Source organism: Perca flavescens, chromosome 2 (genome assembly GCF_004354835.1).
Source record: "Perca flavescens isolate YP-PL-M2 chromosome 2, PFLA_1.0, whole genome shotgun sequence".
NCBI lineage: Eukaryota > Metazoa > Chordata > Actinopteri > Perciformes > Percidae > Perca > Perca flavescens.
In genome coordinates this window covers 6,858,406-6,885,956 of record NC_041332.1, presented here as the reverse complement: position 1 = coordinate 6,885,956, position 27,551 = coordinate 6,858,406, and the positions used below count along the sequence as shown (strand labels likewise).

At 42.7% G+C, this 27,551-nt stretch overlaps 1 protein-coding gene across 1 annotated transcript; it reads right to left on the bottom strand.

Annotated features, from left to right (window-relative positions):
* Window positions 1–4,002: 4,002 nt before the first annotated feature.
* socs7 (suppressor of cytokine signaling 7) lies at window positions 4,003–27,551 on the bottom strand. The gene is made up of 8 exons (XM_028568254.1): window positions 25,697–27,551; window positions 23,459–23,538; window positions 15,386–15,531; window positions 13,844–14,012; window positions 10,268–10,396; window positions 6,922–7,057; window positions 5,987–6,130; window positions 4,003–4,701 (listed from the first exon to the last, which is right to left on the bottom strand). Exons 1-7 carry the CDS (start codon window positions 27,247–27,249, stop codon window positions 6,010–6,012), a joined length of 2,334 nt encoding a protein of 777 aa, XP_028424055.1. The 5' UTR covers window positions 27,250–27,551; the 3' UTR covers window positions 4,003–4,701; window positions 5,987–6,009.

Here is a 27,551-nt window from a genome sequence, read left to right as displayed (position 1 = left end):
TCCACGGACAATGGAGAGTTGAACGACGCGCGCGTTGACGAATCAGCTCGAGCTGTCTGTGTGATTGAAATTCAACTGAGCCAATCGTGGCGCGGTATTTTTGTACGTCGGCCGATGGATGACGGCTCGTCCAATGGGATGTCGAGATTGAGCTCGGCGGGGGCGTTTCCGAAAGATAAACCTAGAACAAGCGAGGGCCCTATTACAGCGGGGATACGGTTTCACTGACGTCCATAACGACCAATGTGATTATCGAACGGCAGTTCGATCAAAACAAGAGTGACAACCGTGTTGAGCAATGAGCTTTGAGACGCTGTTGTGTGACCTGTTTAAACTGTCCCATGTTTCATTATAAGGAGCAGTCCGTTATGTGGCATAACACAAACTGCAGTAAGCCAGTATAAACGGATTATAGATGTATTTTTAAGCGCTGCGATTTTGCAATACTAGGCCTATATTACTGTGTAGTTAAAATATGTTGAGCTGGAGCTCATTTTGAACTATTAACTGCTGATTATTTGCATTATGGATTCATCTGCTGATTATTTTCTCCACTAATCAACTGATTAATTGATTGTTTGGTTTGTTTGGTTTGTACCAACAGTGAAAATAGAGCCTAAATGACACCTTCACAATGTTTGTTTTGTCCAACCAACAGTCCAGTTTTGTCCAACCAACAGTCCAGACTTCAACATCTTTAGGCTACTAAAACATTATTAAAAGGAAAATCAGCCAATCTTCATATTTGTGAAGCTGGAACCAAAAAATTGATAGGCTACATGAAAAATAACCTGAACGATTCATACATTTTCTGTCAATCGGCCAATTGTTTCAGCTGTAGGCTACTTGTATAAACTGTTGCGTCGTTTAATTTATAACAAAATATCATATTTATAAGCTTTTTGTATGTTTTGTGTGTACAAATCTTAATTTTTAATGTAACTTAAGTTGTCAGATAGGCCTAAGTCTAGTCAACCGTACAATATTGACCTCTGACATAGTGGAGACATGAAAAGAAAAGACTCAGGTCAAGTTAAGTACAAATACCTTAAAATCTAATTTGAAGGCCTACTTATGTACTTCGTTACATTCCACCTGTGTCTGGCTCAAACGTGTATTGTATGCAAGCTTTTGTCAGTTGAATCCTTTTGTTATTCAACGCAACCTCCACAATGGGCTGTAGTTTGACCTCGAAATGCTCTTTGACCTGGTATTTGGTCACAACATTATCCAAAGAACTGACCTTAAAATATCAACTAAAATCAGTATTTTGTCTGCCTATTCCTTTTTCACAAAGATGATTTAAACTCAGACCGTCCACTTGGACTCAGACCACATTTGAACACTGAAGACTTGGTACTTGGTCACAACCCTGATAAGACAGGCTGACACGATCCCAGCTTTCAGCCTGTGGAGGAAATGTTCCAGTCGTGGCAGTCAGTCCCATCTGTCGTCCACATCCTCTGAGCTGGCCTCCAGCACTTTCAGCCAACATGCAGACCAACGATGAGCTGTCTCTCTATCTCATTGGCTCACTCCCCGTGACTCTTTTCACATTCACAATGCATGCAGGCCCTTTTCATATTGACTCCCCAAAGACTGCACTTGACCTTATTCACCATACAGTGCAGTCATCTCTGTTTCTCCTCAGTGCATCCTCTTCCTGCATCACAGCATGGGATATATATATTTTTTTAAAGTGCTTTGGAAACACGAGTCCTGCTTTTAGCTAAAGCACTTTCTCCCTCTTCACTTCAAGTGCGCTATAGTTAGCGGTTGGATGCAGATAGCGTGGATCTGGTCTATCTCCTTCTCCCTATAGGCTTCTCTGTGGAGTGTAGAGAGACTTAAAGAGAAAGAGCTGCATAATTTAACCGGGATATCTCATTGTTTTCCGCTTTCCAGGCTTCATGAGTGAGCCAGAGCATTAGCTGGAGAGTATTCAGCCTTAAACATTTCAAAGTGAATAGCAGGCGTTTTTTAAATTTGTCAAGGTGGAAAAAAATGAAAAATTGGATATTTGAACCCAATTTTCTGTTTTTCCAAATGTCTGTTTGTGCTTAGAAAATTGAACTGATAAGCGTTACACTGACCCATGCTCCGTCTCTCTCTCAGTTAAGGGGTCCTTGGCTTAAAAAACGGTGAAGATCCCTGATCTAGTGGATGTTATTATTATAAAGATGCAAACCTGAAACATCTTCAGACTGCAATATCAGTGTTATTCACATATTCAAATTCAAAAACGATGCCACACTAATGTTTATTTTTCTTTGTTTTTTTTACTGAAAACGCTGAGCCAGTAGCCAGCTTCAGGGTACTGAGAAATAGAGCAAAATACACCCGGGCATTTCAACAAATAAAACTGACAGGTAGAGATGAGTCATGGCAGATTTATACACACTCTGAGGCAGGGCATTGTGGGAAAAATGAGGCCAAATTCAGAAAATTCTGCAAGTAAACTCCACATTAAATTAGTCTTTTATTTGCAAAATTTTCTCCTGTTTAAATAAAATATATATATTTTTTTCCTTAGACAACCCATCAGCATAAGTGAATGAATCATAAATAAATCAGAATACAATAATTTTCTATCATCTTAACAATCAAAAGAAGTGACACTGTTTCCTTTCTGCATTATTTTGACATCAATTCAAATGAGCTATGTGGAATAAAACAGTATTTAAATCAGCTTTTTGTTTTGTAAATTGCATTTCTGAAAATATTTTTCCTTTGGTGTATTTTTCCCTTGTCTTGTTAAAACGTGTCCAAATGTAAACAGCAACTATGATAAAAACGCATCACTAGCTGTGCGCCGCTTGTGATTTTTTTTTTCCTGTGAATGCCGCCGCCACAGACACCCAGTTCATAATACTTATACAATGGTGCTCATAAGTTAATGAACCCCATGCTAAAGTTGACTAAAAAGAAGAATAAAAAAATCATCATGCCTTAATTAAAAAAATCTGGAAAAATCCAACCTTTAAGGACCCCAATTTTCTTTGTGAATGAATAATGTATTGTAAATAAATAAAGGTTCTTCCTTAAAATACAGGGGGCATAAGTAAGTCCACCCCTATGTTAAATTCCCATAGACGCAGGCAGATGTTTATTTTTAAAGGCCAGTTATTTCATGGATCCAGGATACTATGCATCCTGATAAAGTTCCCTTGGCCTTTGGAATTAAAATAGACCCCCCATCATCACATACCCTTCACCATACCCCCACATCATCACATACCCTTCACCATACCCCACATCATCACATACCCTTCACCATACCCCCACATCATCACATACCCTTCACCATACCCCCCCATCATCACATACCCTTCACCATACCCCCACATCATCACATACCCTTCACCATACCCCCACATCATCACATACCCTTCACCATACCCCCACATCATCTCATACCCTTCACCATACCCCGACATCATCACATACCCTTCACCATACCCCCCACATCATCACATACCCTTCACCATACCCCCACATCATCACATACCCTTCACCATACCTAGAGATTGGCATGGGGTACTTTCCATAAAATCATCTCTCAATGCAAATCAGACCAGCTATTAGACTAACTGAAATAAAACCCTGCCAATCTCTAGGTATGGTGAAGGTTATGTGATGATGTGGGGGTATGGTGAAGGGTATGTGATGATGTGGGGGTATGGTGAAGGGTATGTGATGATGGGGGGCTATTTTAATTCCAAAGGCCAAGGGAACTTTATCAGGATGCATAGTATCCTGGATCCATGAAATAACTGGCCTTTAAAAATAAAAATCTGCCTGCCTCTATGGGAATTTAACATAGGGGTGGACTCACTTATGCCCTCTGTATTTTAAGGAAGAACATTTATTTATTTACGATACATTATTCATTCACAAAGAAAATTGGTGTCCTTAAAGGTTAGATTTTTCCTCATTTTTTTAATTAAGGCATTAAGATAAATTTACAAAAGATAATATTTTGTATTCCTCTTTTTAGTCAACTGTAGCATGGGTTCATAAACTTATGAGCACCACTGTACTCATAATAATGCAAATGCAAGGGCTTTCATCAGAGTCACCATTGTGTATCCTCACTTGGCGATAGAGACTTTAAAGACATTTATTCAAATGAAAATCTTCCAGATAGTACTTAAAGTTGAGAAGTTGTAAAAGTTTTATCAAATCCATCCCCGTAGAAGAAGCACTTTATTAGCACTGCTGTAATTTTGAGATTTCCAGGGAGAAAAAAAAAATCATAGGGCCTCCAACATGGCGGCTTGTCTCTCTTAACCCCCCCGACTGCCTGAATGCTCAGGGATGGGCCTCTGCTGCCCTGCCTCTGTGTGTATATCTCCCCCGAGGGCAACTTTTAATAAAAAAAAAAAAAACCTCTTTTTGACAGAATAGAAGGAAAAACAAGGAAACGGCAGCAAACAACAGTTGTACAAATTGACCAGTGCATTGTGTTTTAAAAGTCCAGTTCAGTAGCTTCAGGAAATCTGCAAATCAAGTTCATAATTCTCCCTTTTGTTTCAAACCGACATGTCTGGAGGTGAGAACATGTCTGCAGTCCCTCTGAAGACGAGGCTGAGTCCTCTGCACCTGAACGTCCAGCTGGAGAGATTTCCAGAGGACTCTGATTGGCTGATGCTGGAAGACTAGCAGTCCAGTAGCATACAGATCAGTCCTCCATACAGAAACCTGGGCAGAGATCACATGTGATCAGATACATTAGAAAAACTCAATGTAATGTTAATTAATCGATCAATTTTTATTTTCACCTCCTCAACATACGTAAAACACCATGCATTTTGTTTGCTTTCTGCCTACTGCAGCTTTAAGTACAGTATATATATTTGACTTAAAGTGCTCATATTATGCTAATTTTCAGGTTCATAATTGTATTTAGAGATTGTATCAGAATAGGTTTACATGGTTTAATTTTCAAAAAATACCATATTTGTGTTGTACAGCACATTGCTGCAGCTCCTCTTTTTACCCTGTGTGTTGAGCTCTCTGTTTTAGCTACAGAGTGAGACTCACTTCTGTTCCATCTTTGTTGGGAGTCGCACATGTGCAGCACCTAGGTAAGGACTACTAGCCAGTCAGAAGCAGAGTATGAGGGCGTGCCCTGACAGTACCTAGGTAAGGACTACTAGCCAGTCAGAAGCAGAGTATGAGGGCGTGCCCTGACAGTACCTAGGTAAGGACTACTAGCCAGTCAGAAGCAGAGTATGAGGGCGTGCCCTGACAGTACCTAGGTAAGGACTACTAGCCAGTCAGAAGCAGAGTATGAGGGCCCGGACAGTAGCTAGGTAAGGACTACTAGCCAGTCAGAAGCAGAGTATGAGGGTGTGCCCTGACAATACCTAGGTAAGGACTACTAGCCAGTCAGAAGCAGAGTTTGACGGTGTGCCCTGACAGTACCTAGGTAAGGACTACTAGCCAGTCAGAAGCAGAGTATGAGGGAGTGCCCTGACAGTAGCTAGGTAAGGACTACTAGCCAGTCAGAAGTAGAGTATGAGAGCGTGCCCTGACAGTAGCTAAGTAAGGACTACTAGCCAGTCAGAAGCAGAGTATGAGGGCGTGCCCTGACAGTACCTAGGTAAGGACTACTAGCCAGTCAGAAGCAGAGAATGAGGGTGTGCCCTGACAGTACCTAGGTAAGGACTACTAGCCAGTCAGAAGCAGAGTATGAGGGTGTGCCATGCTAGCAGCTAGGCGAGCATTATAACGTGTGTTACAAAGTGACCACGTTGGTCTCTGAAGTAAAGGCTGGACTACAGTAGAGCTGTTTGGAGCAGTTGGTGAACAGTGTTTTCTGTTGGAGATGGTAAGTCCCTTTGGGGGGGGACTTTGGGCTTTTTCACTTTGTCAACCTTTAACGTGCACAAAAAAAAGATATATAACACAATAAAGGAAAAGAGAAAAAGCCAAAAAGCATAATATGAGCACTGGAGTTTGTACGAACTAGTCTCAAACTCACTTGAGCTGAGAAGATCTCTGCTGCTACGTCTGCGACTCGGCCTGTTGCTCGGCTCCCACCGCTCTCCGGATGCTCTTGATTGACAGGTACGTCTCCTCCTCAGGGTCGTAGTAATAAAACTTACTCAGGTAGGATATTAGTGGTCTGGAGAGAGGTGAATATAAACATGGGGGGGGGAATCAGCCAAGTGTCTCTGTGTTGTATAAGTAGTTCACTTGTACTGTGAAATGACAGTTGAATGTTGCGTTAGCATGGGACTAATTTTGCATAGCAACAACATCATAGCATTAAAAGGCCTGGACAAAATCTCAACAGAGCCTAACACCATAAAAACATAAACCTGCATACTTTCTGTCTAAGCCTGAGTCCGAACCACGGCAGCAGTTTTGGGCCAGAGCCCGATTATAAACCAAAATTTCCACTGCAAAAAAATATTAATATTAACAAATTTATTACAAGCCAAAGGAAACTCTTCAGTGTTGTAACAGACATTTGTGACACAAGCTTCCGACGTGCGCCGAATGTTCAGCATAGACCAAAACTGTCATATGCTAAATGGAATAGGCCTAGAGATGGTATGACATTTCTCCTGATTAATGAGAGGCGGGTACGAACCTGACCCAAAATCGGTTTCGGACCGAGAATCAAAGCTCTAAAAGAAACAAGCCCACTGTGTCGCCATCCTTCTGTGACACAGTAAAACTCAACAAAATGTACACTAAAGAGTGTTATATTAAAAAATCAACTTCAATCAACTTAATATGGTTAATTGTGAGCAAAGAGCCTCACGTTTAATCTCACAAAGTCGCGCTAATATCAAAAAGGTTAGGACAAACCAAACCTCGGAGGACACATTGAAAATCCTGAGTTTGAAAATGACTGTGTAGCCTATAGATTTCATCAGGTGGATATTTAAATGTGTTCATGTTGAGTACCTGGGCAGTGGAAGCTCCTGGATGTGGTCGATGCGGACCATTTGTCGGATGCAGAAGCGACAGAGATGTTGTAGTGACTTCACGTTGCTGAAGCGGGATACAGGATACAGCAGTTGAACCGGGGTGGGAGGAAGCCCTGCGAGAGAGACACACACACACACACACACACACACACACATACACACACACACACACACACACACACACCATTTGTGTTATTATACTTATTCCTTTTTTAAACACCATCTCCTGTTAAAGGTTAAAGTGCCCATATTATGAAAAGACAATCACTTTTTCTGGGATTTGGGGTATTATTTTGTGTCTCTGGTGCTTCCACACGCATGAAAACTTGGGAAAAAAACCCATCCATGCTGTTTTGAGTGAGATACGGTTTCTGAATGTATCCTGCCTTCAGACTCCGGGTGAGCTGGTCAAAATCGGCAGGGCTGTCTACGTCATCGGCCGGAACGTTTGGTGTGTGTTAACCACTTTGGCTAATACCACATCAGCTAGCTAGTTTTTTCGGTCAGTACAAGGCAGGATTAGCCGGGAGACTTCTTCTAAACAAGGGCACACTTCCAACTTTGCGTTGAATACCTGCAGACGAGGGACATGTAAGTAGTTCTATACAATTTATTTTGTAGATTAGGGTTAACTTGTGTGTGTTGTTGCAGTGTTTTGCCATTGAGAACAAGGTGGCTAACCGCTAGCAGCGTTAGCTTCTAGCTAGAAGCCCAGTTCCTTGCTACTGCGCAGTACCTAGCTACTGCGCAAGTGCGACTTCCAACAAAGATGGGATATAAGTGCGATGCCTCACTCTGTAGCTAAAACAGAGAGCTCAACACACAGGGTGAAAAGAGGAGCTGCAGCAATGTGCAGTACAACAAAAATATGTTTTTTGAACATTAAACCATGTAAACCTATTCTGGTACAACCTCTAAATACAAATATGAACCTGAAAATGAGCATAATATGGGTGCTTTAAAGCTCTTTTTGTGATTATCAATAAATAAAGACATAAAATGGACAAAAAACAACAATGTGTATGGAAGTAAATCTGTTAATAAATCTTTAAAAACAGCTCACAAATATATAGATTCATCAGTAATTTCCTACAACAGCTGGTCACTGTAGTTTTTTTTTAAAAAACAGGAGGAAATAGAGCATTTGTTTGGGACTATTTTCAGCGGCGGATTAATCCACATTTGGTGCTGTGGTGAGTATTTGTGGCAGTAGGACGTTATGTGTAAAAATAAAGTACAGTGTGTGTGTGTGTGTGTGTGTGTGTGTGTGTGTGTGTGTGTGTGTGTGTGTGTGTGTGTGTGTGTGTGTTCATGGTGATGAAGGTTAACATGTTAACCAGTTCAACAGTGTTGCACACTGACAAGGTTTTATTTATTTTTGTGTTTTGGTCTTTTCATGGGATTTGTTGATGATAAGAAAATATCATCAGACTTATTTTTCAGCACTAAATTAACCTCTCGAGATTCTCTCGAAAAGAAAGAAATTATCAATCAAATTAAAAAGAGGATACACTTCCTGATGTTGGTATAATGAGCATCAACAGCTCCAAATCCTCCCAAAATCCTCCTAGCTCAGCGTTGACGTTTAAAAAACTAAACTGAAATGCTCAAATGCTGAGTGGGAGGGAAAATTGGGATTTAGTGGTCAATAAAATTTAATCTCAGCACACTCATTGATTTTTTTGCAGCACTTACTATTAGGTATTAGAACAAAATCAGGGAGCTTATCATTTATGCAATATGGATTAAGAATAAAAGTATTATACTATTTTAGTAATACCACAGTGTAAAAAAATCAAGTCCTGTATTCAAAATCTTACTTATGTAAAAGTACAAAAGTATAAGCACCAAAAGTAAAAGTATTCATTAGGCCCATTTCAATTCAATTTCAATTCAATTTTATTTATAGTATCAAATCATAACATAGGTTATCTCGAGACACTTTACAGATAGAGTAGGTCTAGACCACACTCTATAATTTACAAAGCCCCAACAATTCCAACAATTACAGTAATTCCCTCAAGAGCAAGCAGTGCGATTTCAGAATCGTATATTGAGGCAGTGATGGAGTACTGGAGTCTCGGACTCAAGTTGCTATTCTCTGGACTCGTGACTCAATTTGGACTCACACACTGATGACTTGGACCTAGACTCGAGGATTTATGTAATCGGACTTTAGCATTCATGAAATAGGACTCTGTTGGAACTTTTTGACTCCTTTTTAGGGATGTACCGAATCCAGATTTTTGGGGTTCTGCCGAATACCGAATCCACTGGTTAAGATTCTGCCGAAACCGTATACCGAATCCTACTCCCATCCTCGGTCCATTAACACAGTAAACACAGTAGCAAAGCTGGTAATGGTCGTCTGGTTAAGGTTTTAGCTGTGACTGTCCTTCCTTTGCCGTACCTGAAGTTGCTGCATTCTGGCTGCTGTCTGGAGATTCCTTCGTGCACAACTCGTATTCTTTCAGAGGTTTCAGACCAAATGTCTTAACAGCGGCCATGTTGTGTATAGTTTAGGGTCCTCGCCACCACGAGACAAATCGGCGTTGCAAATTGAACATGTAGCTGGACTTGAATGGCCTTCTTTTGACTGGAAGTACTGCCAAACAACAACTTTTTCTGCTCACAAGTTCCATTTTCACTATCTCACAGCCTACTGCAATAGGGTAGGGTTCGGTGGAAAAAGATTCTATGGTTCGGCAGGATCTGAAACCCGTCAAAAAGCCCAATATTCGGCCGAATCCAAAGCCGAATCCTGGATTCAATGCATCCCTACTACTTTTATGTGTAATAGGCAGTGATGGAGCACCCGAGTCCTGGACTCAGACTCAGAGTCGAGTTGCTATTCTCTGGACTCAAGACTTTTCTTTGGTGACTCAGACTTTGACTCGGACTCAAAACACTGGGGACTCGACTACAACCCTGTATTGAGGCATTAAGATGTTCATTCAATCACTGAATCTGCAACGTAATTAAAGCTGTCAGACAAAATGTAGTGGAGTAAAAAGTGCAATATTTCCCTCTGAGATGTAGTGGAGTAGAAATACTCAAGTAAAGTACAACTACCTTATTAAGTAAATGCACTTTGTTACTTTCCACCACTGATGTTAAACACAAACACATGCAGGATTAGCTTCAGTCATACAGACGCATTCTCACAATCATGAATGATGCACATCAGGTATAAGAGACATACAGACAGTCAGAGATACATTCCCCTCTCTCCTCCGTCTCGCAGGCTCTTCTCACTAAGTGGCTTCTCGCATCCATTTTTGATTGGCTCGAGGCTGCGTGCAGATATATGACCTATATTTTACCTGGGACTCTGGAGCGGAGGAAGTAGAGGAATTTGCCGTTCTTGGAGTGCATGATGGCCCGCTCGATGAACTCCACCACCGAGTGGCAGCGGTCCTCAAACTTCGGGTGGCACCACAAGCTGAACGTCCCTGGAGGTTTGAAAGACATGTTTTTTTTTTCTTTATGTGTCACATTTTATCATCTATGAATCATAACCACATTCATTATGTAACATTTGAATTACAGTAAACACTTAAGGCCATCCTGCTCAAGTTAGCTGCCTCTATCAGGCTCTACGTTTCAATTGTGACCATCTTTTTGCAGAGAAATGCGTGTCAATCACCGCTCATGCACATGCATTCATTCTCCCTTGTGGGGGGAGGGGCTTAGGAGACAGTTTGGGGCTTTAGCGGAAAGGGCGGAGGGACTAAGAAGTTGTCGATGTTCAAATGTTTTGGCTAAGTCCTGGATCTTCACAATCCTACCTATGGCACCTTTAACTTTACTATAAATAATGCAACTTTAATGGTGATCTCATGCTGCACATGTTGGCATAAATAGTAACTTCAACCAATAAAACCTCAGATTTCTATTTTTCCTTTCCATACCAGAGTGAAACTCTGTGGAACAAATGAAACTATTGGCACGTTCAGTAGCAACCTGTTTATTTCAACTAAAACGGGGTGCGTTGAACACCCTGCTATGCGTGCAAGCGCACACTGCCTTTTTATTAACACAAGTTCACATACACGTCGCTGCTGATTGGGTATCATCTCTGACACACCCACCAAAACGAGATAAAACCGTCACCGTTTCACATGGAACCATGTCGTTCAACACAGAAACCGTAGCAAAACACACCGTTTTGAGATTGAACGTGCCTGCGTCACGTGTGTAACAGGTTGGAAGCGGAAATTGTCCATTGCATTACATCGTCCAGTTCATTCGAACTACAGATCCGAGGTGACCCCATCTGGCACAATGTAATGTAATGGACAATTCCGCTTCCAACCTGTAGGGGGACCAAAGCGGGAAAAGTTATATAGTGTTGCTTTAAGAAACGTAACAGATGATTTTAACCACAGTCTTTTTCTAAACGTAACTAAGCTAAGTGCCTAAACGTAACCAAATTGCGACCATTTCACAAAATGAACAACCTGTTGTCTGATTTAGATACGAGGACAGAAAACGCCCTTAATCTTTCAGAATAAAAGCCCCTAATTTGGATAGAAAGCCAGCCAGCCATCTACTGCACAGCCAGCCCATCTGTGGTTGCTGAGTGATTAAACACATCAGAATAAGTTGGCGTGTGTCTGTTGACTTCCTGTTGACCGCTCAGTGGTTGTTTATCTGCCCTCGATTCACATCAGGCCACGATGCATTCATGCAAACACAATCGTGTTGATGTGAATGTGTTGTGTCAGTCGGGACTGCCCATCTGAATAATGAATGTGTTTCCAGGCATGACTCTATAGCCTCACAATGGTGACCCGTTTACAAAGCATGTGTGTGTGTGTTCAGTGTGTGTGTGTGTGTGTGAGTGTGTCTGCCCCGTTACACACGTATCTTTCATGAGTCACCTCGTTAGTCTGTCACACATGTGGCGTGTGTACAAATATACATGCGGTGTTGTGCGAGTTATTCATGCTTCGGTGTTGTAATGTGACCTTATAGGATCTCTGTAACATCATGTTTGAGTTTATTCCTAATTTATTTGTGCTCTGTTGTGTCTTTATGTGCTCTTTTGTTCTTGTTTTTGTGTTCTTGTTATTGTCAGTGTGTGAAAAGCTACAATGATGTGCTTTAGTTATCATCAAACAAAATATAAATGTAACAGTATTTGATTATTACCTTGAAAACATTATATATGTTTAGAGGTTTATTTTGCATTGTTTTCTCTGCTGTATATCATCATTATGTTAGCCAGACAGGTACAATGTAAATGTGATTTTCAACCTTTTTCTTAGTAGTAGTCCCTTTGTAATGTTCACATACTGCAAACTCCATTCACAGAGGAAGTCTGTGACAAGCGGTTGAAAGCTCTGGGAGACGATAGTAAATGAGCCTTGAGTCTTTTTGTCAGAGTACTATTGTCCCAGCTCGAGAATGAACTTTCAAACTAACTGGTGTTCACGTGTTTTTGTTTAATTAATGATGGATTTTCAGAGATTATATGAGGCAAAGTTCTTAGTTTAACTGATTACAACGTGGATAAAGTGAACAATAAATGTCATGTAACAGTTGAATGTGCACTCCCATATACGATCTATGTGTTGTTGTTTGGTCGGCTTGGATGTGAGCATAAATTTCTTCTGTGGGTCGTCGTCAGGCTGGTGTGGTTTGTGTCCATGTCACCCCTGAAGTGTTGAATGACCAGCATATGGATGCACATGTTTCTGTAGGCATCATGTGTCTGTGTGTGTGTGTGTGTGTGTGTGTGAGTGTGTGTGTGTGCGTGTGCGTGCGTGTGTGTGCGTGCGTGCGTGCGTGCAAGTTGCCTTGAGCACGCATTATGCTTGCTATCTGCACACATATGTGAGCATAATGCAAGATATGCCTTATGCTGGGAAACGTGTGTGTTTGTGTTTGTGTTTGTGTGTGCGTGCGTGTGTGTGTGGTCTTGTTCTTCTATCCTATGCTTGTGTCCAATTGTGATTTTTAGACGGAGTGAGGACATTTAGAAAAATGAGGACATTTCGTCTGGTCCTTGGTTTTAGGTTTATGGTTATATATTTTTGTATGTATATATTATACCTAGGCTATTATATATTATGTCTTTGATTTTACATAATCATTTTAGTGACTTGCATGTCCTTGGTTCTATATCAGTCATTGTATTATACACTTATTGCACTTGTTGGTGTACTGTCTTCCAAATTGTATTGTGTATTTATTTTGTGTAATCTCGGCTACATTGAAAATGAGGGCTTGCCCTCAATTGTACCTCCGAGAACTAAATAAGCATTGATGATGATGTAGGCTATACGAATGGTATAGTACTCTATACTGCGTGTCTATTGGGAGTTTATGTAAACAAACAAGAGAGGCCTCAACAAACAAGCGTGTCTTTTAAGTTTGAATGTGAAAATTGTAAACGGGCAGCAGTCAACCTTCAATCAAGTCTCAGGCTGAGCGCGCCAAGACTCGTTCATACAGGCAGTTAATATTCAGTATATCAACACCTCTTAGGTTAGGGTAAGGGTTAAGGTTAGGCATTTAGTTGTGATGGTTAAGGTTAGGGTAAGGGTTAAGGTTAGGCATTTAGTTGTGATGGTTAAGGTTAGGGTAAGGGTTAAGGTTAGGCATTTAGTTGTGATGGTTAAGGTTAGGGTAAGGGTTAAGGTTAGGCATTTAGTTGTGATGGTTAAGGTTAGGGTAAGGGTTAAGGTTAGGCATTTAGTTGTGATGGTTAAGGTTAGGGTAAGGGTTAAGGTTAGGCATTTAGTTGTGATGGTTAAGGTTAGGGTAAGGGGCTAGGGAATGCATTATGTCAATTACGGGTCCCCACAAAGATAGTGAAACGCATTGTGTGTGTGTGTGTGTGTGTGTGTGTGTGTGTGTGTGTGTGTGTGTGTGTGTGTGTGTGTGTGTCTCACCTCGGTAGTGCTCCATGCGTGTGTGGTGTGTGACTCCCTGCGACCTGAAGCTGAGGCTCAGGATGTACCGGGGGTCTGAACTGTCTCGGACCAGGAAGGATCCGTCCGGTTTCCCCTTCAGCTTCATCTCTGCGTCCTCCCAGTTCATCGGACCCCAGTACCAGCCACACTGAGGACAAACCAACAGAACCTTTGATAACCCTGCGAGAAACCAGCCCTCGCTGCTGCTCTCAATATTCCCTGGCCTACTCAAACTCCTTGAAACCTATGCCCAGGGTGCAAAATTAACTTTTTTGTCCACAAGCCAAATGGCTAGTGAACGTTCAAACTTTACCAGCCATTCAATAGTTTAACATTACTTTTTTGGCTGATAAGTGAAGGAAATCTACAAAATTTGGCTGGTGGCTGGTGCTAATTTTGAGCCCTGCCTCCGCCCCTCAAATTTGCAGGCAAGACCATTTTCTTGACCTTAGACGTTGATACATCCACAGCGACTGAACTGATTTTTACCATTTAAACTGGATTTGAAACGGCCATCTCTTCGTTCCTTTGCAATTTGAGCTGCAAAGATAACCTTTACCAATCTCTGACAATGTTAGTTAACATCAAGAGACAACACATGCTCAAAACTTAACACAAAGCTAGACTAAGCAATCAGTTTGTGCAAGTATGTGGAATCAGAGAATTTTTCCTTTTTTTATGACAAATGACTCAAACCGATTAATCGATTATCTAAATACTTGGCAATTCATTTAATAATTGACAGCTAATTAGTAATCTTTTTTACTTTTTTATTTTACCTTTATTTAACCAGGTAGGCCGTTGAGAACAGGTTCTCATTTGCAATGACGACCTAGCCAAGAATATCATAAGCGTGCAGGACAACATACAGTTTCACATTCAATACAATACAAAAATACAGAATACAATAGGCTACATAAAGTATACAAGTTAAGTTCCATTACAAAGCCGGCGCAAAGTGAGGTGTAAGTAAGTCAATGGATATGCGAAAGTGATATGGTAATAACACAATATACATGAATTGGCAGTCTATAACACTGCTGAAATGTAGTGAAGAGTTAATATAAAGTTAGTGCAAATAGTGGTCTGGTTAGTGATGTAGATCAGTAATAACACAATATGCATGAATAGACAGTCTATATAAATGCTGAGATGTAGTGAAGAGTTAATATACAGTTAGTGCAAATAGTGGTCTAGGTAGTGATGTAGAACAGAAATAACACAATATGCATGAATAGACTATATATGAATAGTCTATATAACTGCTGAGATGTAGCTCTAGTTTAAGGAAATGGAGATTTTCTTTTATTTTTTCTGATGTTCTATGACCAAAATATTAATCAATTAATTGAGAAAATAATCAGCAGATTCATCGAGAATGGAAATAATCATTAGTTCAGCAGATGCATCACGCAACATGCTCTAGACCTGAACAAAAGGCAGGCCTGTGTGATAAGGAAAAAACGTTGGAAATCAAATCATCAAGAAAAGAATCACTTTCTTTTTCAATGTGAGTTTTACCTTCTCCAGCTCTCTCAGACTGGCGGTGAAGTTGCTGGCTTCAGAACGCCGCAGGGCGCACAACATGGGGGGCGGGACCTGTCTGGAAGGGGGTGCAGCGTCAGCTGGCGATGGGGTCGAATGAGGGAGGGCCCGGAGGAAGGATTCTGAATCAGGGAAAGAATGTCACAGAAATGAAAAGGCGCTGCGTGAAGCATTTTTAAACTTTTAAAGTGAAATTTTAGGACAAATACTGACGTTGAGCATGTTTTTGCTTTTCTTCCAAAAAAGGATACAAATATTTTTGGATATATTTGTGGTAGTGTCTAATGCTGCGTTCCAGACACAATTCTTTTGCCCGTAAGTTATGACTTCAAGTCACAACTCCCAACTTGGTAGCTTTCCAGGCAAAGACACCACAAAGCCTTCTAGCTAGCGTTAGCTAGCGGCTACCTAACGTTGACGTTAGCTAGCGCTAGCTGATACTGGCAATTTCTAGTCGGCGACATATTTTGGGCTTCATTTAATAAACATAACCTGTAGTAGTACACAATTGTATGTGTATTATTTTGATTACAATGCGGAATTACTTTACTGTTAATCACCGGCGTCTGTACGGCATCAACAGGGGTCGCCATTGTTATTTATGTGTGTGTGTGACGTCAAAAACTGTAACTGGGAGTACAACCATCTGGTACCAGTTCACCAGTGGTAAGTTACAGGTTTGACTGCCGTTCCAGGGCACTTTCACGGCTAGAAGGTTGTGAAAACACGAGTTACGGGCTGCCTAGAACGCAGCATAAGCCCTGAGCGTCTCAGTAAGCACAACTAATGCCAAAAGACACGCTGTCAATTTCTGGGACGTGCTACTGAAGAAGAACAAACTTTGTATCAAGTCCACACAGTGTTAGCTATCTGCTATTTAATATTTATGCTATATTGTGTTAAATTTGTGTCCTACTCAGAAAGTGGAAGCTAGTTATCCTACATGTGGCTCGCTTGCTTGCTTTAATATTAGCAATCCGAGCTGGTTAACTTTCTTGAAGTGATACAAGGAGCTTTTTTGAGTGCCGGCCCACCGTGGGGGAATGTAAGGTAAGTACACTTACTCAAGTGATGTTTTTTACATACAGTACTCGTACTTTATTTGAGTATTTCCATTTTCTGCTCCTTTAGCTATACTTCTACTCTTAGAAGGCAAATATTGTACTTTTTTACTGCACTACATTGATTTTAAAGCTTTAGAGATTCAGGTTATTTATACAAAACATAATAATAACCAATAATTATAGGTTAAACCAGTTGGTCCCAGACTTTTTCATGTCGAGGACCCCTAATCTGACAGAAATTAGACCACAGAATCCCATTTGAAAAAATATCGTCCCGGGGTACCCCATCTGATTTTCATTTAGATGTTTAATTATAGATAGTGCATGAAACCCAAGTCCAAAATAGTCATACATCTGTCATTGTGTCAATGTCAATTACAGTGTTTTGTCATTGTGGAGAGGGATGCTGGGGACACCTGGAACCCCCTCATGGGCCCCTGGGGGTCCCTGCATAACCCACTTTGAGGACCACTCGGTTAAACTACCCAGCAGTATATAAAGTAGTTCAAAGGAGCTCCACCTTTACCAGCTTCAACATTACACTGATAAACACATTAATGCATCAATAATTACTATCCAATAATATAACATACATTATTATATGTATAATATAATATATATAAATATATAAATTCAATATATATATTGAAATTATATATTCTGAGAGAACAGAGAAGCTCAGATCACAACAGACACAGGGGGAGTGTGATTCTCTGCTCAGGACGCCATTACTCTACTATGTCTTTACATAGTAAATAGTTGTTTACTATAATGTTCTGAATGTCGAGTACAGCCCCTGGAAGTAGAAATTTGAATGCAGGACTGCAAGTATTTATACACTGGTATAACTATATCATCCTTTAGTTAAATATCCTAGTACTCTGTTTGCTTTATAGCAGCGCTCACTTCCTCTTTAGTTCCAGGAAGCGATGGAGTAGATTCAGCGACTCGTCTGATTTTTTATAGACTATGGTCTTACCATTGAGGCTGAGACTGTGCTGGATGGTGGCGTGGGAGGGAGGAGGAGGAGGAGGGAGAGGCAGGGGGAGGGACTGCAGGGAGGCACCCATAACACTCACTAGGAAAGGCCCAGGCTGAGGCCCGGCTATGTCATCTGGAGGAAAGACAGGAAGGCGAGGAGAGAGGAAGGAGGGAAGGAAACAAGGGGAGGAGAGGGAAAGAAGGAAGGAAGGAAGGAAGGAAGGAAGGAAGGAAGGAAGGAAGGAAGGAAGGAAGGAAGGAAGGAAGGAAGGAAGGAAGGACAAACAAACGAAGAGGAGAGGAACAGAGGACATGAAGGAAAGAAAAGGAGAGAGCAAGGAAGTAAGCAAGGAAGGAGGTAGAACCGAAAGGAAAGGAGAGAGTAGAAATTGAGGGAGGAAAAAAAGGGGAGCGCAAGAAGGAAAGAAAGGAAGGAAGCAAGGGTAGGAGGAAGGAAGAAGGTAGGACAGAAAGGAAAGGGGATAGAAATGAGGGTCAAAAGGAAGGAAGGAAACAAGGACAGGAAAGGAGAGGGAAGGAAGGAAGGAAGGAAGGAAGGAAGGAAGGAAGGAAGGAAGGAAGGAAGGAAGGAAGGAAGGAAGGAAGAGAAGAATAGCGGAGAGCACAGAGGGAGGAACGAAGGAAAGGAAACAAGAGCAGGAAAGGATAGGGATGGAAGGAAGGAAGGAAGGACGAGAAGAATAGCGGAGAGCACAGAGGGAGGAATAAAGGAAAGGAAACAAGAGCAGGAAAGGATAGGGATGGAAGGAAGGAAGGAAGGAAGAGAAGAATAGCGGAGAGCACAGAGGGAGGAATAAAGGAAAGGAAACAAGAGCAGGAAAGGATAGGGATGGAAGGAAGGAAGGAAGGAAGGACGAGAAGAATAGCGGAGAGCACAGAGGGAGGAATGATGGAAAGGAAACAAGAGCAGGAGAGGATAGGGATGGATGGAAGGAGGTGGGACAAAGAAAATGTCAAGAGGGAAAGAAAGAAGAAGAGAGATGGTGAGGGAAAAGATAAACAAAGAAAGGAAAGATAGAGTTTTTCAACACCATCAGACAGGACGCCTCAGTCCACCAAATTAAAAGACGTCACCTCTTTCTGAATATTAACCAATAAGACTCCTCTGTTTTGTGGGTTTACTCAGTATCACGGGATTTGACAATAGACCGAAACAAAAATACAGAATATTGCCGAACTTATCTTTTAAAGAAAAAAAACAGCAGGATGCTTAAGTCTGCTGCATATGTGGGTCAGAAAATAACATCAAGCCCGGAGCAGAAATGTGCATTTGAAAGGTCAGAGAATGGTCAAGAAAGGACACAAACATAATTCAGGAATATAAAGACAAGTCCTGATATTCAGGAACATACTTTTTACATTTCACATCATTTACATTTGATATCTTCTCCCATATTCACACATCAGTGTTGTTACAGTCTCATCATTTTGTGGGAGTGGAATCGCTACTAAATTTGGGCATTTTGGTGACCACAAAAGAATACAATTTTAATCTGGACTAAATTAGAAAAACTGTCAACCGATACTTAAATCTCTGTATCACCAAAGAAACAAAACCAACCAAACTAAATAATGGACAAGCATGAACCTAAAAAAACAACAACTAAGAGAATACAAGAGGTTGTTTATACCGTGAAGAGAGGAAAACTGTTTTCCTCATCGATCCAGTCATTGCTCTCAGATTTCAAATTATATCTGTAGTTTGCACCCGACCTTTCAAAACCTTTCCAATCAGATTACAGCACATTACAAAAACTCGTCTATGTCTGTTTCTGGAAACGGGAGTGTGCCTATGTTCCCAGAGCCATATGTTCCCACAGCCCTATGTTCCCACAGCCCTATGTTCCCACAGTCCTATGTTCCCACAGCCCTATGTTCCCCACAGCACTATGTCCCCACAGCCCTATGGTCCCAAAGCCCTATGGTCCCACAGCCCTATGTTCCCCACAGGCTTAGGTTCCCACAGCTCTATGTTCCCACAGCCCTATGTTCCCCACAGCCCTATGTTCCCCACAGCCACATTTCTAAGAATTTTTTTTTCAATGAAAATTAGGCCCTATGTTCCCAAATTTCCTTTTTCATAAATTTGTATCAGATTTTCTCCCAATTTGGTAGCCAATTAACATATTATCCAGTAGCAATGGACTACAGATGGAATGTAACCCTAACCCTAGGGTTTAGAAAAATCTTAGAAATGTGGGAACACAGGGCTGTGGGACCATTGGGCTGTGGGAACATAGGGCTGTGGGAATATAGGACTGTGGGACCATTGGGCTGTGGGAACATAGGGCTGTGGGACCATTGGGCTGTGGGAACATAGGGCTGTGGGACCATTGGGCTCTGGGACCATTGGGCTGTGGGAACATAGGGCTGTGGGAACATAGGGCTGTGGGACCATTGGGCTGTGGGACCATTGGGCTGTGTGACCATTGGGCTGTGGGAACATAGGGCTGTGGGACCATTGGGCTGTGGGAACATAGGGCTGTGGGACCATAGGACTGTGGGAACATAGGGCTGTGGGACCATTGGGCTGTGGGAACATAGGGCTGTGGGACCATTGGGCTGTGGGACCATTGGGCTGTGGGAACCATTGGGACCATTGGGCTGGGGAACATAGGGCTGTGGGACCATTGGGCTGTGGGACCATTGGGCTGTGGGAACATAGGGCTGTGGGACCATTGGGCTGTGGGACCATTGGGCTGTGGGACCATTGGGCTGTGGGAACATAGGGCTGTGGGAACATAAGGTTGACCCCCCCGGAAAATGTACGACAGAAAACACCTATGACTAAGCGAGAGAAACTGCCACAGCTTCCTTTTCTTCGAAACGTAGAGAGGCTAAAGTACTCTTTGTAGCTTAGAAAGAACAGTTTGGTCTGTCTGTAGGAGGAACAAGACGAGGAGAGAAACCGAAAAAGAGGAAGAGAGACAGGAAGGAGAGAAAAGTACCTAACAAACTGAGACTTCGGCGTGGAGGAGGGGGAGGCGTGGGAGGGTGTGGCGTGTTTGCCCCCCGCCGCGAAATATCCACATCCACCAGGGACACTGTCTCACCTGAAGCGAAGAGAAGAGAAGTAGCAGAGGAGAAGAGAAAGGAAAGGGAAAGTGAGATAAGAGGAAGAGAGAAAGTACAACAGGGCCTGGTTTGTGCTTCTGTGATTGCACGTTGATTTTGTCAGTGCTGCGGAGTGCCATTAAAGCTGCTCCAGGCCGGATGTTTATGGAGAATTACACCCAGCTAATCAGCCATAATCACTCCAATAAAAAAAGAACATCCCATCAACGGCTAATAGAGATGCTGCAGATTCAATGTTTACCAAAGTGAAATTCTGTTTTACTAGCAGCGAAAGAAACTAATTCAAGCGTTAGAGCCAAATCCCTGCCGTCTCCTGAACAGCAGGGAAAGCTGGACTCACCCACTTTAGAGCTCTTCCTCTATCATCTCTTTAGCTTCTTATTTTTTTTCCCGGTCGTGAGACATCACAGACCAGTTGGTAAACACGGTCTGGGTCTGGGTTTTGAAGTCCCCAAGATGTAAAACCACCCATCCTACTTGCTCCTTTGGGGCCCCGCCGACGCGATATGTCGCCTGCATGGTGCAGCTTATTTTTAATGTTTCTGGCTAATTGGTGGCTAGCTCAGTGCAGAGCGTGTGCTCATTAAACTACAAAAAAAAAAAAAAATCATCATATTCGAGAAGTGGATTTTTTTTTTGCAAAACTCTGAAATCTACGAGCAATGTGGGACACCAGAGTGTATTTCTGAGCCCCCGCGGACGTTATGTGGGACGATTCTGGTGAAGTCAGCTAAATCATATTTTGCCAGCTGAGCTACAGACCTCCTCACCCTTCTTACCCAAAGGCATTTTGTGTCTCATCTTATCTGGTGCACCAGTTACAGTGTCAGACACAGCTGCAGAAATGTGCAGTTCTAAAAATGAGCAGCATATATATATATACAGTACAGGCCAAAAGTTTGGACACACCTTCTCATTCAATGCGTTTCCTTTATTTTCATGACTTTTTACATTGTAGATTCTCACTGAGGAATCTAAAATATAAGACATGTTTTCAGTTATTTCACACTTTTTTGTTAAGTACATAATTCCATATGTTTTCATTCATAGTTTTGATGCCTTCAGTGAAAATAAAGAAAACGCATTGAATGAGAAGGTATGTCCAAACTTTTGGCCTGTACTGTACTTACTGTATGTAGAACTTCTGCCTGTTTTTGAATGCATTTTCTTACTTTTTACTATTAGAACTTTATTAAAAGTACCCTTATTTAACACATTCTCACTCCCATCGCATAAAACACGCTTGGTCATGTACCTTTGGCGTTGTTATTGACGCTAAAAGTCTCCTTTAGCGTCATATCTAAACGCGTTTTATCTATCCTTGGTTGGGACTATAGGCGTCACTTTTGACGCAGGTAGGTTAAGGAAAAGGTCGTGGGTGGGCTTACGTTTCCATGACATGCGGGACAAGAACGGGACGGTTGGGTCATCTTCAAACGCCGTGTAGCTGATGCTCTCCCGGGTGCGTTCTACACACACTCTGAAGGGCGCTTTTTTTCCCGTCGTATCTGACGCGGACAGCCACTGCCGAAACGTCCGTATTTTACGAGTTCGGAGTGAGAACGCGTTGCCTTGTTTGCTTTTCTTGCGCGAGAGTTAGATGAAAAGATCAATATTACACTTTTGCATGCGCTGTATGCGTGTCACATTCTCATTAGGGGCTGAGGTCTGATCCTAGAATCGCCCCTGGACCACGTCAACATTAATGTAGGAACATTAACATGATCAAAATGTTATTTCAAAAGTCGATCGATCAACTATTTGAATGAATGATTAATCATTTAAGGAATTATTCAAGCAAAAGTGCAAAACAGCTTATTACAGCTACACGTTTGTGATGATTTGCTGCCTTTTCGGGTGGTAGTTGCTGTTTTGTGGTAGTAAGCAGAATATTTTATTTGATTGTTGATTATGGGGGGGGAAGCTATTTGAGGACATCACCTTGAGCTCTAGGGGATAAGGATGAATCAATAACGAAAATAATCTTTAGTCGCAGAAAGTTTGGACTGGGAGTCAAGGGGCTTTTTAACCAGAAAAGAAAGCATTTGTGATGGAAACAGAGTTACAGGTAACTAATGTCTATTCATGATGTTTAATTTTCTAGTCATTCATACAATAAATACAAAGTGCGTAGGCTACAGACCCCTTTGATAAAGCTAAGCTAGTAATGTTTTGCTATGCTACCTTAAGAATTTCTGAACACAGAGAATTAAACGGACTCAAAGTAATGTCTTAGCGTGTCCTTAACATTTTGTGTGACCTTTAAAGTCAGTGTGTGACAATTTGACTTCATACCAGCAACAATGAAATGAATTCAACTTCAAAACACAATCATTTTGGATTTTATGAAAAATATTTGAGGACATCACCTCGAGCTTTAGGAATGATGATGGGTATTTTTCTCCCTTTTCTGACAGTTTATAGATTGAACTATCAAAGGTGCTGTAGGTAGGATTGTGAAGATCCAGGACTTGGCAAAAATAATTTGAACATCGACAACTTCTCAGTCCCTCCCCCCTTTCCGCTAAAGGCCAAAACGGTCTCCTAAGCCCCTCCCCCCACAAGGGAGAATGAATGCGTGTGCATGAGCAGTGATTGACACAGTTAGACACCTCCCCCTGGCCCTGATTGGTGCATCTGAACAGGGAGCGTTTTTTTTTTTTTTGCAAATCGTGGTGCCAGAGATTACCTGCTTCATGTAGTTCTACTGGAACATAGGGTCAGTTTCAGCAAATATGACAGAAAGTTAGTTTTAGAAGTCTTACCTACTGCACCTTGAACAGATGAATCAATAATGAAAATAATCTTTAGTTGCAGAGAGTTTGGAGTGGGAGTCAGGTGGGTTTTTTTACCCAGAAAAGAAAGCATTTCTGAAGGGAACCTGAGTTACAACCAAAGCATCCCTTACCAGTGAAAGCAGAGAGGGAGGCAGAGAGGGAGGCGGGGGAGAAGGCACTGTGGGCCCTGGTCAGTCTGGGCTGGCTGTGGCTGCAGGACAGACATCAAGACAGGCACAAGAAGAAGAAAAAGAAGTACATGAGAAGAGAGTTAGAGTGCAGAGAAGGAGACGTGTTAAAAGAGGTTCAGAAAATTAGTTTTTCAGGTTTTTTTGGGGGGGGTGGGTTCTGCAGCTTTTTAACCGTTTCTGTTTGATGCTCTCAGCTCCGGCAGTCAAGACTTCTGAAGCTATGTTTCTTTAATCATAGCCTTCCTTCAGCGTGCTGCTGTGAATAATGACTAAGCACAGACGGATAGAAGGTGACAAGCCACAAAGGTTTAAAAAAAAAAATCTCTGCATTTTTAACATTCAGCACTGAAAACGTTTTTGGATGTCTGACAGAATGCCGATAAGCTAAGGAGCTAATCTAAGCTATTAAAAAACAATGACTGTTCCAAAAAAAAAAAAAAAAAAAAAAAAATGGGTCCACAGCAGAATAGATCCAGCACTTGGAAATTACTCCACTTGGTCCGGACTCATGAGTCCTAAAAAAACAAGTGACTGGATTAAAAATGAGTTTCTTCTTTCGAACGCTTTTACTGCCCATCAGATCTGTTTGAGGTTTTTTGCTGCTTATATCTTCCTGACCACAAACACTTTTTTTTCACTTCATGGGCTCCCATTTTGGGGAGTTCTAATTAGAGGTCGACCGATAGTGGATTTTACCGATACCGATAGCTAGCTTGGGCCGTATTTGCCGATAACCGATTAATCGACCGATAGTATTTAGAATTCATACTGGATAAAAACAAACATGACACTCCAAGTAAAACAGTGCTGAACTTTATTATAAAAACAAAAAAACTGTATTGAACCATGAAAACATGCTAAATGAAATAAATATAAATATTGAAGTCAATAAAAGACATTCATTCAAACTGAAACAAAAAGTAATAAATAACAAATAAAAACAGTTAAACTGTCGGTTTAGAGCGATAACAGACGATCTCTGACCTGTAGGGATCTATCTTTCCCACTATATACTCTCTGTTCTCGCCAGGATGCCCATATAAGGCGTAAGTGACGGACCTGCCTTCCCATTGGTTGAAAACATAAACAAAAGGCATCATCAAAAACTATCGGTATGGATTTTTGCCGATAACGATAGTTCCACCAATCAACTATCGGTGCCGATTAATCGGCAAAACCGATTAATCGGTCTACCTCTAGTTCTAATTACAAACCTAAACAGAACAGAGGGAACTTATGAAGGGACACTTAAAAAGCAGAAATATTGCACATATTTCTGGAGTGCAGCGCTGCTGATTGTAAAATGCTTAGCTATGTAGATAAATTACCTTTTTTATAGGCCTATACAAACTTATATCTACCAGTTAAACGTCCTTGTTTTGTATCCATATTTGAGAGCAACGAAAAGCCAAAGTCAGATTACTTGTATGTGTTCACACTTGGCCGTTAAAACTGATTCGGAATTCTCTCGCTGACAGAGGGAAATAAGAATATTAAATCTTAAACTGTCTAATCTTGGACTGTTTAGGGCCATGTAGAGCTGCTCACCTGTTTGTAATTTGTTTTCATAATTTCCACATGCTTTTTTTCACTTTGTGAACTCCTATTTTAGGGTGTTCTAATTACAAATCTTAACACAACGTATGAAAAGACATTTTTTCAAATTGCACCCCTGAAATGTTTTTTTTTAATGTGTCATTCATGCAAGCTTGGTTTGAGCTTCCTCTGTGTTTGTGCACGTAAAATGCTTAAATATGTATATAAATTCACTTTTTTATAGGCCTATACAAACTTATATCTATGAGTTAAACGTCCTTGTTTTGACAAAAAGCCAAAGTCAGATTACTTGTATGTGTTGGCCACACTTGGCCATTAAAACTGATTCGGAATTCTCTCGCTGACAGAGGGAAATAAGAATATTAAATCTTAAACTGTCTAATCTTGGACTGTTTAGGGCCATGTAGAGCTGCTCACCTGTTTGTAATCTGTTTTCATAATTTCCACATGCTTTTTTTCACTTTGTGAACTCCTATTTTAGGGTGTTCTAATTACAAATTTTAACACAACGTATGAAAAGACACTTTTGTCTGTTTGATCTTCCTCTCACTGACAGGGAAATAAAGATATTACACTGTGAGACTTATCTTGGGCTGTTTATGTCCATGTGGAGCTGCTCACCTGTCTGCGTCTTGCTCTGCTCCCGCGTGGCTCGCCATGTCCACCAGACTCCCGGCAGAAGACACCGAGTAGGTCACCGAGGGCCTCTTGTCCAGCAGGTGATTGGAGCCGCTGCAGCTTTTAGTCCGGAACAGTTTACTCAGCCGGATCTTTAACGAGCCCTTTTTGGACTTCCCTGGAACTTTGAGCGCCTTTTCTCCACCCGCGGCCCAGCTGCCCGTGGGAGTCCGCGGCGCGCTGGCGCACCGCTCCGGCCGCCTCCTGGGTGTCGACGCCTGGCTCAGGTCCGGGCTTGTGGCCCACGGTGAGCTCTGGACCGGTGTAGGTGACGTGGCTGAAACCTGGGCGACAACCTCCGAATCGCCGGAGTTTACCTGCTGCGAGAGCCGGCTGGTTATGTTCCCGTGGAGGCTGCACACCTGCGCGCCAAGGTGCGCTGCCCCTGGCGCCGATTCGGTCCCCTCCACCTGCCTCCTCAGCTCCACTTGGAAGCTGCTGATGGAGAAAGCCCCGGACATTTTCTGAACTATTTCCCTTTTCCTGTTGAGTAAAAACTCACGGCGTCCGTTCTCATCGTCCGGCTCGCCCTCCGGACACTCGTCCATGGCCAGGCCTGCTACATCCCCGCTTCCCAGCCCCTCCAGCACCAACAAAGCATCGCTGGTCTCCGTCGGGTCATCCCCGGGCTCCACTCCCCCTCCCGCCGGCCTGTGCGCACCCTGACACGAACACTGCGGAAGCTCCCCTGCTTTGAACAGCATCTTGGGTACCGCGCCGACCCCCAGCTCCCCGAACCGTCGGGCCAGCTCGAACACGGCTCCCTCTCTGTCCCTGGAGGCGCATCCCCATTTAGAGTCAATCACGGTGAGAGGTGAGCTGGATGTCTCCGACAACAAGGGCCACTCGGGCGGGGTAGTGATAAGTCGGTGCCGGCGGCATAGCTCCGCAGCTCCCTGCATCTCCGCGGTTACAGAAACCGGCGGATGCGCTCCCCACGTCCGGTCCAGCAGGCTCTGCTGCTGCTGAACGTCTCCGGGACTCCGAGTGTTGTTATTGACAGCCGGGTCAGAGCAGCCTGCAGACCCGGGGCTCTGGTCCAAACCCAGAGCATCCCTCGGCTGATTCCGACGGTCTAATTCTAAAATCCCTTCTCCGTTCCGCATTATATTGGAGAAGACGAGCAGCTGAGGCCGTAGGCCGGGGCTGGGAGCGAAGTCAAATCCCTGGGCCTCCATCATGGGGCTCTGCGGCGGAGGAGGCGCGGACAGCGGGGCTCGGCTCTCCGTCACCCCGGAGTCAGGTGCAGCCGTGCCCTCGCCGCTCGGCTGGGCTTTGTTCAGGCGGCCGCTAGGATGCTCGAGGCCCGCAGTCGGATCTCGGCTGATATCCAAACCCGCTTTGACGACGCCGTGAGCCAGGACCTCCTTCCCCAGCCCTGCCACCACTCCACCCGGGGGCAGATTCCCGTTTTCCGCGTCCAAGCGGTCATCCTCGGCCGCGGAAACCAGGCGCATCAACACAAAATCGGGCGACATATCTTGCGCGTTGTTCATAATTATTCCTCAGGATCGCGAAACGAGAATTATTGGGGCGATCTGCTCTTCACATAGCTAACCGCGGAGATCCGTTTCCTATAATAAAGAACGGGCCGAGCCGCCGCTGCCTCCCATAAATAGGCGATGAGCGAAATTGCCAAACAATATATCACGCGTTTTGTTCATCCCTCCTCTTCTACGACAGCACAGCATCCATCCGTCAAATTTTGGCGAAATGGGTGCCGTTTGCTCCCGGCAGCAGGCGGACCCCTGGGTCAGACATGCGGTCGGATTTGAGTCGAATAAAAAGCCAGTAGAGT

Coding starts and splice junctions, on each gene's coding strand:
- socs7 (XM_028568254.1), bottom strand. CDS start 27,249: ATGAACAACGCGCAAGATATGTCGCCCGATTTTGTGTTGATGCGCCTG. Junction 23,539..25,696: donor GCAGAGCAAGACGCAGACAG/GTGAGCAGCTCC, acceptor TCTGTCCTGCAG/CCACAGCCAGCCCAGACTGA. Junction 10,397..13,843: donor ACGCATGGAGCACTACCGAG/GTGAGACACACA, acceptor TCAAACCTCCAG/GGACGTTCAGCTTGTGGTGC.